Genomic DNA, 16,308 nt, shown 5'->3' on the forward strand with positions numbered 1-16,308 from the left:
TACGCAAGGCTTTCGGTACACCTCTGTGAAGCCATGCAGACAGCGGCCACACTGCGCCACCTCCCAAAAATCATCTTGTCCCCCTCCCCACTGAGGTTTAGCAGGAATATGCCAGCACACGCGCACGCTCCTGCATTGAGAGCACAATGCAATGCGTGCAATCAGCAAACAACGGCCGAAAACACAGCGCGGTGCGTGGCTGCTCACACAAATCCCCAAATCTAACCCCAAAAAACCGCGCCGAGGCCTCGCGCCGAGTTTCCGCGGCAAACACCGAGTCCGAAGGACAATCGGCGCGATCGCTGCCTGTTGGTGGTGAAGGCAGGAATAAATAAGAGCTTGCTATCAAGGCTACTGTTTGCCATCAGTGTGCTGATAAGATGGTATATCCCGAATAGCAATATTGAACTTTTATAACGTCTATTGCCTGACTGTTATAACAGGGAGAGATCCCTTGAAGCTCCCCGAAATACTCCCACCTCTGGGTTTGGTCCTTTTCTCCCCATCCTACATTTCTGTGACCCTACATGCAAGCTAAGCCAAGACCATTGGTTTCTATCAACGATTTGTGCGCTCCATAAAGGGCCTGGGAAATGCAATATGGATCAGTATTTACCAGCACTATGCTATATAGAAATCTAAATAATAAAAATCTGTGTGGTGTAGATCAGTAAATAGACATTTATAGCTTCTATTTGGATATCAAAGCATTTTAGATTTATCAGCCCACTTTGACATGCGGAGGAGGAAACTGAGGCAGACAAAAGGGATGTGAGTCCATGGTCCCCTCGGGGTTGGTGATGGAACAGGAGGTGACCTGAAATGCCCCAGCCCCAAGCTCTGTTCAGTTAGCCATTTATCCATAATGCTTGCTTCACGGTGACCATAATAAAGCGCAGAGTAAATAAATAATTTTCCTCAATATTTGCCTACTTCCCTTTCACCATAAACGTGCACTATGATTTATCACCTCACACTGAAGTGTAAAGTAAATGTTACAGCTTATCTGTAGGAAATACCATGAGGATACTCAAAAGTTATTTCCGAACGGGGATCATATCTGTAAAATCCCAGCGGCGACATTGCCTAACACAACAACCATGGCAGAGACTCAGCGCAGAAAAACTTTGGGGAAGCCAAAACTTTCTGCAAGACCCTCTGAAATAAGTTGGCATGGGGAATGCAGGCTCCCTGGGCTGTAATTTGCTTGGTTTTCTTACCAATAAATATTTATACAGAAGTGGTTTCTACTACTATGATTCCTCTCCCCTTGCTCCTCTGTATTTCCAGCCCGTCCAGCCCCTCAGCTCGCAAGTCAGGATATGCTCATCCCATACATGAAACTCAGGGCCTCGCACTTCACACGCACACATTTTTCTGCACTACAATCACTCAGGAGAACTACAATAGTGTATTATTTTATCCAGTCAACATACTACACATCCTCTGAGCACACCGAGTCACGCCGCAGGCAGAGCGTACTTTGTGTTGGAGTCTGGGATCCCAAGATTTTCATCACACGTTAAAACATCTCAGCCCCTCCTCATTAGAATAATATTGTCAAATTTGGAATTTTTTTCAAGACCTGTTTAGCTCTTAGGTGTATAAATGGTGGTATTTTAGAGGGGGTTAGATGTCTCTTTTCCCCTTAGGATTACTCAGAGGTTTGTTTCATTTGTTTCACCCCCACTCAGACCTGATGACTAGGTTTGCTATCAAGGGACTGTCTTCTTCTTTCCCTCCAAACCTGCAGGATTTATGTTCCCCATCTCATCCCTGTGGGGTGAGGATACCTGGTACTCCTGACCCACAGGCCTCAGGCCTCTCTAGCCCTCCTGGACAATTCTGTGCATAACATATGCCAACTTTATTAAAAAAAAAAAAAAAATTAAATTAAAATCTATCTGGTTTTCCCCAAAATTAGTATAAAGGAAGCCGCATCCGGCTGTGAGCCCTCCTAGGACAACATTTAGGATAACACCTGTGAAGGCTGCCCGAAATGCTATTAACTGCGGAAAACAAGAGCCACTTTTATGTGGCTGCACCTTAAAAATCCCATGAAAAAAAAATAAAATAAAAGTGAGAGGGAGAGTTTTGGCACCCTCCTCACCACCCCAGGAGAGCAACAACCGGCATCCCCAGCTCCCTCCCCAGCTCATGCAGCCGCCACTGGGGCACGGCACCCGGCACGGAGATAACCGAAAAGTTTGAGAAGGTGGTAGAGAAAGGCACTTACCTGCTGCGTGCACAAAGTATGCCAAATATAAATCGAGTTCCTTAACAGAAACTCCTATATGGTGGGGCTGTACGCACAGCCCGGGGTTAGAGCACTGTGGGGACTTTACAAGGCGCTCGCCATCAGTACTTTCGAGCGGAATACCTTTAAATAAAATCACCATAACAAGGTCCAACCTCCAGACCTTATCTGCCTGGCGAAGGCAGTCAATTCTTCTCATCTTGCCCTTCTGGTCTGGATTGGAAAGAACGCAACACGGAGGCTTTTTTCCTGTGACTGTGAGAACAAAATCCTCCCGAAATTCAGGCCTGATATCTTTCCGGAGCTTTGCCAGAAGTCTGGATGCCCATTTTTGCTTTACCTCAGGTTTTTCACTTAGCAGTTCGTCCTTCACGGCTCTCTCTTCCTCTTTTGACATGCGTTTTTCATGTTTTTTGAAGTATTTTCTTTTTCGGGCTTGCAGGTTGAACCACGTGTACGCAAACGCTCGGACGTGAGGCAGAAGTGCTTCGATGAAGGGATGAAATTCATCCTGAAAAAAGTTACAGAGAAGGGTTGATGTCACCGAAACCATCAACAAAGAACCTTCAAAAACGGGGGTTTGCGGGATGGTGGGAATTAGGAGGGTGATAAATTTTAAGGGCTGTGGGAACCCTCGCTGACGGACCCCAAACCCGCCACCACCGCATCCCCGCTTCCCTTTCACGCCGACCCAAAACCTCCACTCCCGCCCCCCAAAAACAGAGTCCAACTTCAATCAAGCACCCAGATGGAGATGGTGCAATGCTGGCGCCCTTTCCCCAGTCCTCAAATCTTTCTTTTTAAAAAGAAAAAAAAAAAAAAAAAAGGGCAGAATGAGTTAAAAGCCAAAAAAATTTCTTTTCAAGTCCACTTGCGGAGCGCGTATCTCCCTTTGCTCTCTCCCTGACCCCGCTGCTTGCGGTGTAGCCAGCATTTGCCCGCCAATTTGGCAAATCCTAAACATTTGGATGCCAATCAATGTTTGTATGGGGAAGTCTAAAGTATAGTAAAACTTTCCCTAAGATATATTTGGAAATAGCAGCCGGCAGAATAGTAAAATGCCACTATAGCTGTATATACAATTACAATGAAGGGTGGTTTTCACTCTGGTTCCTAAACAGTGAAGAGAGCGAGAAGTACTGCAGTCGATTTATCCTGCGAGCGCAATCATAACTAACACTAAAATACTAGAAAAAGCAATCCTTGAAATTTATTTTTTTTTTAAATATCTTTGTTTATATTTAGTAAAAAAGAAAAAATTAAAACTTGCTATCTGGGCATATCATGAAAAGTTAAACTCTGAGCCTCCTCATAAAGTAAAAAAACCCCCCAAAAAACAAAAAAATAAACCCCAGGAAAAATTGAAAAACACGGTAACAGAAAACTGTATCACAACTTGCGCAAATAAGTGAAAAATTATTAATTGCGTCAGGTTTTCAGATATTTAAAAAGAAATATCCTACTCGGAAAGTTAGTTTGGCCATCCAGAGACACTGCTTGCTTTGTGTAACGAGGAGTTAAAGATCACCCCTCTCCTTTGGCACAAAAATAATCACAATTAAAATTATGCTGACACTAAAAAAAAGCGAGAAAGACCCCCTGATTTTTAAAAAAATAATTATATATAGTATATATATTTTCCTTGCTAAGTATTATATAAATCAGCCAAAGAGATCAAAACATATTATAATATACTGGGGCCATGCTTCTTGTTTTTTCCCTGAATAAATGAATGACCCAACTCCAGGCTGCACATAAAAACATATCCAGCCTGTGGGGCCTGATCCAGCGCTGCGTGCTGGAGACGTCCCTGCTTCCAGTTCCTCCTTTTCTCAGGATTGGGCCCTCCAGGAGGGAAAAATAAAGTAATTTGTGCAACGTTTTCCCCAGCATGGGAAAAGCCACCCGCTGCCTACTCCTGTGCAAGGAAACATTGGGGATTTTTCAGATTAACAAACTAACTTTTTTTTTTTAATTATCCCATGGAGTACATTTTCTACCCAAATCATTGCGGGTCGTGCAAATATGGTTATTAAACAGACATCTTACTTCCTTTCAACACTTTATTTTAATTTGCATTGTTCTTCTCAGAAATTATGAAAAATTGAGAAATTAATAGTAGAAATAGCTATCAGCAAAATCCTGTCATAATTCAAGACCTTTTACTGACTCCCCAAAAGCTTTCATTGCACTTATTCTGAGCGGCCTCAGAATTGTAGATACTTAAATCTATAGGTAGCACCTTTGCATTTATTTTTATTTTAAACATAGATTGTAAAAAACTTTCTTAACAGCACAATATATTTTATTAGAGCAGAGCGGCAGCAATTGAAGTATTATGAATGATTATTAAAATAAAAGCAGGTAAAATATAATAAATCACTCCAGTGATTGTCACATTCCTCTTTTTTTTCCCCTCCTCTATGGGAAAATATGATAGTTTCAAATTTCAATAAAGTTTAAAAAAAAAAAAAAAAAAAAGATTGCTGCGAGTTTGCAGTCGGCAGATTCAAAAAGTGAGAGGAGGCACAATCCCAGCACATGGAGCTGCTCTCACCCACCAGAAACAGCTCTCACGGGGGGGGAGGCGGGGGGGGAAAAGAAGAAAAATATAAAAACTACAGGTCTCTACAAGCTATTAAAAATAATAAACCTTCCCTCCTGATCCCTTCTGTCCTTCCCTTTCCCCACTCAGGGAGAGTCAAGGAAAAAAGGCCTTTTGTCAAGTGGAAGTTTATCTGCGAAGGTACACAGAGCAGAGAGGCTCGACAGCCCACAGCGAGCCAGGGCAGTGCTTCCAGCCTTCCCACTTTCCAAACACGTCTTGGTACATCCTGATATATTTTAACTTTTCTGCTTTAAGCAGCGCTTTGTCCTGCCTGATCTCATGTGCTCGGGACTTTTTTGGCTCGGCGCTGGATAACATCCAAGAGAGAGTTGCTTTAACCTGCACTAAAGCTGATTTCTACAATGTGAACCTGAAAGGGGAGGTAAAAACAACACCCCAAAAAAAAATAAAACCATTTTAAAAAAACACTAAACCACTTTAAAGGGAGGGGGTAAAAAAACCAAGATTCTTTTTGGTGCAAAGTCAGGGTCTGTGGCTGAAGTAAACGAGAAGCACCGCTGCTCGGGCACGAGGTGTGCACGTCCCTATTACACTCTAATGTGTCTTTTCAAAATGGTATATGAGGAGAAAAGGTTAACGACTCATAAACAGACCAACTTTCAAAGTGTCTTGGTAAACACACTGCTCCGGAAAATCGCACCGCTTCAATCTCGGCGCTGAGGTATTAGCAAAGTCCAAGTGGAAATAAAAGCAGCCAGGACTGATCAAACAGAATTGGGCTGGACGTGGAGACAGAGGGGGGGAGCAGCTTCTGCACAATGCAATTTTTTATTTCAGTGGTGCTACAGTCCCCCCAAAAAACCCAGAAAGTTTTGGAGATGTGTCAGAGCAAGTGTGCTAACAGATGTGCAACTTGTCTGCAGCCTTGCTGCAAAATAGCAGGATTTTAAAGAACTGGTAGAAAAGGCAATGATCTTTCCCTTTCCACAAGTTAGCTTGAAGGGAAACTTTGAAAGTATTTGATAAAGCCGTTTGCTTTCCCCCCCTCAGTGTTGGATGGGTTACCTAAAAATAAAAGACAACAGAAAGCTGGCAAAGCAATAATAAAAAGTTGGGGTTTTCTTTATTGCACTCCTCTCCGAAGTTTGAGGATACAGCTCTTCCGAGAGCTGCCTGTTTCTAAGCAGCACCTAAAATTTGGGCTGCACAGTTCTGTACTGTTTATCCCAAAATTCTCCTCTGCTCTTCAAAAAGGTGTAAAAAAACCAACAAAACAAAAACCCTACCACAAAAGAACCCCAACCTCAACCCAAAGGCGCCTTCGATAATGTAATCCTGCAAATGAGGCTTTGAAACAATGTATTTCTGCAGATCTTTTTGAAATTAAGCCAGCTACAGCGACCCTTGCTAATATTTTTATAATCCATTTGCTTGTAAATCTATGAGGAGACGTGCATATGTTCCCCAACTATTTCCTAGCTCCTCAGCAGATATGTAAATGGAACGATGTTTGGATTTTTCCTGACAGATGACACAAAATGCTTGTGCCATTTTGGTTCCAAGGCTTGGATAAATATGCTCAGAACCAGGATTTCTGTTTGTTTTCCTTTTCTAACCCACTTTCAAGAGCTTCCCTTTAAATCTGAACCAAAACTTGACCAAAAAAAAAAAAAAAAAAAAAGGAAAAAGAAAAAAAAAATCCTTCCCAAAACTTGTATCAATAAAAGCTCTTGAAACGATAAAATAGGAAATTACTTGCAATTACGCAGGGCTCACACCCTTTTTCTATCGAAAAATGACAGAATCACCTAATTGATCCTTCGGAGGGAAGAGTTTGTCAGGAGGCCTCTAATCCTCCTATTACTTTTCCAAACGTGCAGCAAGAATGCCAGATTTTCCTAACACAGTCATAGCACATGCCTGGCTTTCTGCTTTTCTTTTGATAAATTAAAAAAAAAAAAAAAAAAAAAAAAAAAAAAAAAAAAAAAAAGCGGAGGGGGTATGGGGACACGACACGACTGGGCCAGGGAGCAACCAGCCCATGGATTTATTTTCTCTCCTTAACGTGCGACTGGGCCTACTGAGCCCCAGGAGCCCCACGTGGAGATGCCAAGAGCGTCGGCGCTGCGGGCCCCGCACGGAGCGTCCGGGGGTCCCTCCCGCAGCCGCTGCGCTGACAAAAACCAGGTATTTCTCAGAGTTGAATTAAAGGCACAAACTTTGCCCAGGCACAGCCCGGAGTTGCTGCATCCCATCCGCTGCAAACTCCCGCCGCTCACATTTTCCCTCCTGCCTTTTGAGCAAGTGTACGGTTTGGAGTTTCGTGCCCCCGCCGGCCTGGTGTTTTCTCGCCAGCACCTCAAAATTTGGGGGAGGCTGAGGAAGGAGAGGGGACCGCGGCTGGAGAAGGGGACGAAACTTTTGCAGCTCTTCGGGCTGCCTGTGAAGCTGCCGCCCCTCTCCCTGCAATTCCTTGCCTTTTTCTCGACGGAAAGAGCCCGGAGAGGCTTTCTCACCGGGAGAAAAAAAATATTCCAATTAAATTAATAAGAATAATGTAGTCAAAATCTCCTGCAGGAGGAAATAATCTGGGGTTTGAGTCCGCCACAAAGCATTTCCTCGTTAAACCATTATATCCTGCTAATTGAAGGGGTGTAATTCAGCGTCCTGCAGCAGCGCGCGGGGAAAAAGGGGGGCCGGGGGCTCCGCGGCCGCGCAACCGGGGGGCACCGCGGAGCGACACTCCCCCCTCCGCTCCCCGCGCAGCCCCGTCCCGCCGCGAGCGGGGGGCGCAAAAGTTGCGCCGAGCGCCGCGGGGCCCGATCCGCGGGCGGGAGGGTGGCGGGGGGGGACACGCGACACACGCGGGACAAGTTTGCGGATGTCCGTGCGGGGGGACACCCGCACGGTGCCCCGGCTGGGGCGGCCTCCGCGGGTGCGGAGAGCGCTCTGCGCGGGGGCGGCCGCACCGCGCCGCACCGCGGGAGCGAGCCCAGGTGCGGGGGACGGTTCTTCTCTTCGTGCCCGGGGCGCTGCGGGCGGGGGGGGTGGGTGAGCGCGGAGCCGGCGGGGCCGCTCCCGCGGAGCCCCGAGCGCGGTGCCGCGGGGTGCGGGCCGCGCCGTGCCCGGGGCGGGGAGCGGCGCAGAGGCTCCAGCGCTGCCCCGGGGCCGCGGTGCGGGGCGGTGCGAGGCGCTCCGGCGCGGGCGGCGGCATCGGCGGCATCGATCGCGGATGACCAAGCACGGCGGGGCCGTGCGGGTCGTCCCGCAGCACCGCGCCCGCGCGGCCCCCCCCGTTAATTAAAGCATTAATAAGTAGGCGCCATTAGCCATGTGCCGACACAAATGGCCGTGCGGGAAGGGGGTGGAGGGGGGGATGCGAGCGAAAGGCAACAAAGTTAGTTTCGGCGAGCGGCGGTGGTGCCCCTTCCCCGGCGCGCACGGCCGCGCACCCCCGCAGCGCCGGCCCCACCGCGCCCCGGCGGCCGCTTACCTGGGTGAGACAGAGCGGAGAATACATGACTGCTGCGGGGGGCTGCGGTTTGGAGGTGTGCGTGTGCGGGGAGAGAGGGAGAGAGAGAGGGGGAGAGAGACAGAGGGAGAGGGAGAGAGAGGAGGGGAAAAAAGAGAGAGAGAGAGGAGAGGAGGGGGAGCCCCGAGCCTGCTTCTTGCTTTCACATTTCCAACTCTGCCAAACTGCAGCCAGCGCGGAGCCGCTCCATGAGCTGAACTTTAACCCCGCCTCGACTTTCCCGCACTACGCGCTCGGCATGCCTGCCCCGCGCGCCGTTAAAGGCATAGCGCTCGCTGCGCGCCCCTCCGCCGCCCCCGCTCCGCGCCCCTCCGCTCCGCTCCGCGCCCCTCCGCTCTGCGCCGCGCACCGCCCGCCCCGCGCCCCGCGCCGCCCGCCCGCGGGGGCGGGGAGGGGCGGGGAGGGGGCTGCGGCGCCGCCGCCTCCCTCCGCCCCGCCGCCCCGCAGCGCGGCCAGCCGCGGAGCCGAGAGGAGAGCGGGGCTCGGCTCAAAGTTTTCCTCTTTTTTTTTTTAATGGGGGGGGGATGTGTGTATTTTTCTATCATAATTGTTATTTATTTATTTATTTATTTAGCTCTTCCCGGGGGCTGCGGCTCCGCTCGGCCCTTGACCGTGGAGGGATGGGGAGGGGGGGGGACGTGGGGGGGCCGGGGGAAGCGGCGTTGCCTTCCACAACTTTCCCCATTCCCTTTGGCACTTGTCATTTTAAATCAAGCGCATTAGAATCAAGGGTGCTTTTTCCACTTTTAAAAAAATAATAATTTTCTTCTAAAAAATAGCAACACATAAATTCATCGGCACATCACACTCCCCCTTCTTTCTTACTTATGAAATCTAAAAGTGAAGCGCTTAAAATTAAAAATACCCCCGCGCCTCCTGCCACTTCTGGAGCGCATTGTCTTGGCACCGGCAACGTTTGGGTTTGGGGTTTGGATGCTCTCCAGCCCGCTCCTGGGGACTCGGAGGGTGTCCCGGGTGGTGTGTCCCCCCCCTTTCCGCTTGGGAATAGCGTTTTCCACTGATGCTGGAGGCAGTTTAGGTGACCCCCGCGTCCCTGCTCGTAGTCACAGGCTTTTTGGAAGGGGAGGGGGGGAAACGACGACACACGCAGGGAAAAAAATCCCATCTATAGGGGAAAAGGAGGAAAAATCCCCTCCCTCAGCTTGTTTCGGCGGTGAAGGGGGAGTGGGTTGTGTCCCCCACTCGTCCGTGCTGCACCGTTCCCAGCCTTTTGCGGTTTCCAGCATTATCTTTTAAGTAACTTTTGGCGCCCTTCGGGAGACTTTTGGCCGCGGGACGGCTGGTTGCGCCCTCTAGGCAGGGGCCACGGTCAAGTGCAGCCCCTCTGCAGCCGCGGACACCCCCCCCCTCTCAAAAAAAAAAAAAACGGGTAGAGGGAAAGCACCTTCCCTCACCCCAGAATATTTGAGCGCTAAAAGGGTGGGCGCGCAAGTTATCCGCATTTTTCCCAACTCAGCGTTTTGCTAAGCACACTTTAAAAAAATAAATAATTTTTTAAACGTGGGGGTTTTTTTAAATGAAAAAGATTTTTTTTTTCTTTCTTCTTCTCCCCTCCCCTTTTTTTTTTTTTTTTTTTGGGTGCTAAATCCGGAGGTTTCCGAGGCTTCGGCCCCGCCAGCGGCCCCGTCCCCGCGGGGCGCCGCCAACTTCGGCGGAAAGGCAAAAAAAAAAAAAAAAAAAAAAGAGAGGAGAAAAAAAAAAAAAAGGAGAAAAAAAAATAAAAAAGAGGAGGGAAAAAAAAAGGAGAAAAAAAAAAACGAGAAAGAAAAAAAGAAAAAAAAAGGCGCGCCCCTCCCCCCGGGGGAGTTCAAACGTCGCAACACCCACCCCCGCCGCTGATTGGTCAGCGCTGGGTGACGTCACGATGCCACGCTCCGCCCATTGGTCCCCGCCGCGGTCCGTCACATCCCGCGCCGGGGCGCGTTTCTTTGTGCGCGGCCGCGGGCGCTCCAGACGGCGCGCACGGAGCCGGCGCGCACGTACGGGCGGGGAGGGGGGAAAGCGGGGGAATCTGTCAAGCTCAGCGGTTTTCTCAAATCCCCGACCAAAAAAAAAAAAAAAAGAAAAGAAAAAAAAAAAGGCAGCTGCGGCGCAGCCCTGCGCACCCGCGCTCCCTCCGCGCCCAGACCCCGCGCAGACAATAGCGAATTCCCTTTGCGAAAGCGTGGGAATCGAGTTAAAAATACAAAAACAAGTTTAAGCGGCGCCGCGTCCCACGGGCAGGGATAACAGGGATAACACGGATAACAGTGCAAGAGAAACTTTGCGGGCTCTGGCGGCTGGCGGCACTTTCTTTTTTTTTCCTTTTTTCGCATTTTTTCTATATTTTTCATGGCTAAAATCGACTCGCAGCCGTTGGGAACCGGAAGGGAAAACCCGCCGCAGTCAACTGCCGCCGGCTCTTAGGTGGGATGTGTTGGGATTTTTTCTTCCCCGGGGTTTTGGGCTGATCTCGGGGTTTTGGTGGCTGCGCCGCGGGGCGAGCCGGGGTCGGGGCGGGCGTGCCGCCAGCTCTCCCCGCTCTGCCGGGTGGGCTCCTAGTGCCCGGGACTTTGCAGAAGTTACGAGCGATTCGGCAGCCTCCCGCCCACCTCCCTCCTCCTCTTCTCCTCCACCTCCTCCTCCTCCTCCTCCTCCTCCTCCCCCCCGCCCCCGCGTATTTCCGCAATCGCCGCGATTCGCACAGGAGACCCGCACCGGGGGGCGGCGGGGCTCACGGACATCCCCCGCACACCCCCGGCTGCGGGCCCGCAGTGTCCCGCCCCCGCCGAGCCCCTTCCCAGCCGCGGGGCTCCTGCGGGGGGGGGCGGTGCGAGCGCCCCTCGCACGGGTAACCCCCCATCCTGCACGGGTAACCCCCTATCCTGCATGGAAAACCACGGATAAAAACCCTTCCTGAACGGGGAACCCCTTCCCTTCTGCACGGCTACCCCACATGCGCACCCCCCGGCACCGGCAGCCCTCCCCGGCGCGGGGAAGCCCCCTTCCCTTGTACCAGCAAAGCTCCTTTGCTGCACCGGCAAAGTTACCTGGCACTGGCAAACCCCCCATCCTCTTTTGCACCCCCCGTGCTTTGCAACCCCCCCCCCCCCCCCAGGCTTTGTCCCCCTCCCCGGTGCGGTGAAGGTGCGGGGCACCCCCCGGCCGGGCAAGCCCCTGGCGGGGGAGGACCGATCGTGCCCGCAGCGCTGCCGTGCCTGGCAGCGATGCAGCAGCCGAGCTGCAAAGTCTCCAACTTACACGGCACCCCTAAAATAGTCCTGATTTCATCCCTGAAAGGATTTCCTGGCTTTGTGTGTCTTAACTAGCCTTGGCCATTTTTGTAGAATAACCCCATTATTCACAGCTCCGAGGGTACAATCTGCTAAAGTCACTTAATAAAAAAAAAAAAAAAAAAAAAGGAAGAAAAAAAAAAAAAGAAAAACAGCCTAAAAAACACAGAGGAGAAAGAAAAACCTTCAAAGGGCGTGAGAAATAAAGGCAAACAAACAATTGTCTGTGGCTCTCAGCTCCCCTTGATCGTGGATACCCGCTTCATTAACAGGAGGAGCATTATATGCTTAAAACTGGAAGCCTCAAGATGCGTGATAATACTGCAAAATTAATTTGGGGGGGAAGAGCAAGTAGATCTGAAGGTTAATTGCTATTTTTTGACAACAAAGTGAGACTTCAACTCACACAACTCATAAGGAGCAGTGTGGTTACCCCTCTGAATTTACTGCTTTTAATCGACTTCAGCAGGTATTTAAAGACACAGAGGTTGCAGCCGCAGCGTACTGAGTACAGAGACAAAAAAAAAAAAAAAAAAAAAAAAAAAAAAGGAGTAAAAAAGTAAAAACCCCTGAGATAGTGATTTTCAGTTTGCAGTTTGGGAGCCCCAGACCTGCGCTGGTGACAGCGCTGCTCCGTGAGCGGCGGCGCGTTTGAACCTCCCGGCAGCGGCTCTGCTTTCCTGGTTACCTCCTGGTGACCCCTCGGAAGGAGCCCGCCGATTCCCAGCGGTCTGGAGACCACAGGTTGGAAACCACTGGTTTTGCATAAACTTGTGTTATTCGGTGCAAGCTTAGGTCGCGAGGGCTCCTCTTAGCAAATTGTCGAAGGATGATGTGCACTGCATAAATTAAAACATCATGTCCCCTTGCCATGTGAAAGCATTATTAAAAGAAGCATAATAAGGGATTTCCACCATGTTATCAAGCGTACAAAGAGAACTCCGAATGGGAGGGATGGCTGTCATCGGGGTAGAACAAGCTGGGATTTTGGAGAGGCTTGAGAAGCTCTTTGAATAGCCCGTCAGTTGGACAAGGATCAGCGCTGACAATAGCCGGGCTATATGTGGTATGGCCTGTTAACATACAGCAGCAATCATTAAAGGCCTGAGACAGACAACAGGGCTCTCCTGGGCCCTGAGTGATGTTGGTGGCTTTGGAAGAGCCACTGTGGCTGCCCTGGGAGCAGCCTCACCCTGCTGAGAGCCAGAAACCCCTCTGAAATCTCCAGGCTCGCTCCTGATCCCTTTTCCATCAGGACCTTAGAGCCACACACTGCTGACTCACATCCCCAAGAGACCTAAGTGCCAGTGTGGTTGATGGAAATGAATGCCCAGATGTTTCTCTGTTGTCCCACAACCCACTATGGAACTATCTACAAATCCCAGTATAAATGTCATGGAGAAGCAGTAGTTTAGTGCCATACCTAACCTTGTCCCACCATCCGCCATGAAATCAACAATATTCTGAAGCTACCAAAAATTAGAGTATTCTCTAAGACTCCAGGGAAGAGATTGCTTTTTTATTCCACAGGTGCACAGAGAACTGGGCATAACAAGGTTTTCCTCCTTAAAGGCTCCATATCCTAAAATTGAGGTCCCCATAGCAGGAGCTATTGGAACATGATGATATTTAAGGTGCCTTCCAAACTAAGCCATTCTTTGATTCTACAACAAGTACCATGGTTTTGTGAACATTGTATCATTCTAAAACAGAAGGGCAAAAGGGCAGAACTTTCAGCTTCCAGGGTCCAAATTTCAGGGAGTAGCTTAAGTAAGCAGAGTAGTACGTTTGATGGAAATTCTCACCTTACACCAATAAATATATAAAAATAATAATGTTTTTCCGTGCAGTATTTTCTGTCCATCACCACAATTCCCAGCAGGAGAGCAGGGTGATCTGCAGTCCCTATCTGGCAGATGAAAACAGCTGCACCACTTGGGGTCTGGGCCACGAATCGCCAAAGCCACATTCCTGTGGGGAATTAAAGCAGTTGTGCTAAGGGCAAGTGGGAATAAGTACACTAAAAATTGGTCAATCTTTGTGTGAAAAGCCCAGCTTTGACCGTGAGCTCCTGGCGGCATCACTGCCTGGCACAGCCGTCCGTGGGGCGCTGGCTCCGGAGCCCAGCACGTTGCAGAAATGCCTGCAGAGTTGTAATGCATTTCCACAGGGTCTTGAGTCTATTGCAGAAATGCCTGCAGAGTTGTAATGCATTTCCACAGGGTCTTGAGTCTATTGCGAAATGCATTGCAGAGGAAATAACTTCCCAGCAAAAGTGTGCAGGCTGCAGAAAGGAAGCAACAGAACGGACAGAGGTGGGAGAGGCAGCGTTTCCCCTTTTGTTCTGCTGTAGATCTTCTTATGGGGAGCAAAATAAGTGTCAACGCTTTTAACATAAAAACCCCTTTGCAAGCAGGGTTTATTTGAAAAAACGAAATGTACCTTGAAGTTAAAGTTCCCTGTGAAAGTGAATGCAGTTTAATAAGGTTGCTGTGGTTTACGGGTGGGCTCGAGCAGTGCCCGTCAGCCCAGGCCACACAGTGGGCCAGCAGGAACCTAAAACTCCCTTCCCACCATGTTGATGCCAACATGCAGCTGGATAAATCCCCTGTTCACAGCCAGGAAAGACACAAATAGGTACAGTCGTCCTCAGCTATATTTTATTTGTACACGGTCCCGCGGTGTTATCGCTGCTGGAGGCTGAGGGACACCTCTCACAATGGTACGAAATCATTCTCCAGCGACACAGAGTGATTACAGCAAGCAGAACTGATACTGCTGCTGTCCTAAATCTAAGGTTTTATCAGGCAGTTTGGCATAAACACTTTGGTCCTAATCTCGCACACCTCAATGAAAATTTCACTTGATAAAGTTTGCGCAAGAGTGGTATAAACATGGTGTGGCAAATATTGTTTATATACCCATCCACACCCATACATACACTATTTATTTTAGTGTATTATATATCCATGCATTGTCATATTTATTTATGCAATCTATTTCTCAAAAGGAAAGTAAGTCTTTTGTCCCTGCTTTTACATGAGAACATTCTACATTCAGGGTTCGCTCAGAATATAAAAGCTGAGATTCAATACAGGTTGTGAAAAATGAACCTGAAGAATTGCTGACTGGACTTTGTAAAGTTTCAGATAGCACAAACAGTTATGTGACAAAGAAAAGTTATGCCTAAGAGAAAACAGGAATATTAATACTAATATTAAACATCAATCCAGCTGCTTAGAAGCAGTGGTGGTCTTTTAGCCCTCATTAACATGCATTCCCTGCTGCCCTTCGCTGCAGGCTTTTCTCTGGAGTCTGTAACTTTCACAATGAGATGGGCATGATTTCCCTAAATAAATAAATAAATAGATAAATAAAATCAAACAAGTAATCTACTTCACTGCTAAGTCTTTGTGGGTTTTTTTTTGTTTCGTTTTGTTTTTTCCCCACGTTTCCTATCTAAGCTAAAGTTTTGGGAAGAAAAAAGAAATAATAATATGAGTGGCCTGTTCAGACGCAAACTCAGACAACTTTGTGTCTAGGTTAAAGACAGGCTGGATAGAAGGGCATGATAACAGGTGCAGGTTTATTACTGTTTTACTGGCACAAAATCTATCTGCAATTTTCTTCTGCAATTATTTTTTTATAAAATAGTTTTAGCTCTGCTAATCCAGACAGCACAAGAGATCTGATCATTTTCCTCGCAGGTACAGAACAGGAAAGTTTTCCATCACAAGTTTTCCTAACTCTGTCTCTTTTCTATTGTTAAAAATACTCCTTTCAGCCCTAAATTTTGTAGTCTTTAAAAGGTGATATATTCTTTATAGAAAGGACAGCCATTAACACAAGGTAATTTAGAACCCCCTACTTCTAGACCATAAACTTCAAACTAAATGAAATCATAGAGAATTAAAAGTAATACTCTTTTTCCAAGATTAGTAACTTTTTATTTCTCTACCGCCTCTAATTTTATATCAGCTTCATAACACACAAGGATTGAGCCATAAAAGCTGTGCAATAGCTCACGTGCAAAGGTTAGTTGTAACAACTTAAAAATCTGCAAGAGACCCAATGCTTCTGCCTAAAAGATTTTGTAAAAAAACCCACAGAGTTAAGTGCACCCAGTCCCTTTTGCTTGCTCTGCCTTTTCCCAGCGTCCATGGCTCCTTTGGAATAGCGAAGGAAATGTGTTAGTCTCAGCACCTGAATTCTTTTTTTTTTTTTTTGAAGTCTTTATTACTGTAATTCACTGACCTGCCGCATTGTTAGCCCTGGCAATATAGATCCCTGCACTGGGCACCCTGCGCTGGTACTGGATCTCTCTGGAGAAGCTGCTTTGTTGGGGCTTTTTTGCAGAAAGGGAGTTTTCTTTAAAAAAAAAAAAAAAACAACTAAAAAAAATAAAAAAGGAAGTGTAATCCGTGTGGGCTGCCTGTCACAATCACTGCTTTCCTCTCCTAACAGCAGGGAGAAGGTGAGACCATCCTCTGCTCACCCGACTGTTGTGTTAACTTCTATACTGGGCTGGGAAGATTTCCATAGGGTAACCCCCGGAACAAGCAGGCGCGATGCACAGGTGGCCCTTACAAAGGGATATGCTCAGCTATGGTTTTATTTGGATTCCTGGAAAAGCACATAAATCACGACACCGCCCCAC

At 48.2% G+C, this 16,308-nt stretch overlaps 1 protein-coding gene across 12 annotated transcripts in view; it reads right to left on the bottom strand.

The window, feature by feature from the left end:
• Positions 1-8,718, bottom strand: part of NFIA (nuclear factor I A) — a 249,284-nt gene extending 240,566 nt beyond the window's left edge. For 5 of the 12 annotated variants that reach the window (XM_014870546.2, XM_014870543.2, XM_088169642.1 and 2 more), the window contains exons 1-2: positions 8,320-8,716; positions 2,237-2,768 (exon numbers count right to left, since the gene is read on the bottom strand). In XM_014870546.2, coding sequence (XP_014726032.1) covers positions 2,237-2,768; positions 8,320-8,346 — 559 coding nt within the window. In that variant the 5' untranslated portion in view covers positions 8,347-8,716. Of the gene's footprint in view, positions 1-2,236; positions 2,769-8,319 lie in introns of all 12 variants that reach the window. The other 7 variants (XM_088169640.1, XM_088169643.1, XM_088169641.1 and 4 more) reach the window with 3 other exon arrangements.
• Between the last annotated feature and the right edge of the window lie 7,590 nt (positions 8,719-16,308).

Source organism: Sturnus vulgaris, chromosome 9, assembly GCF_052056855.1.
Source record: "Sturnus vulgaris isolate bStuVul1 chromosome 9, bStuVul1.hap1, whole genome shotgun sequence".
Lineage (NCBI taxonomy): Eukaryota > Metazoa > Chordata > Aves > Passeriformes > Sturnidae > Sturnus > Sturnus vulgaris.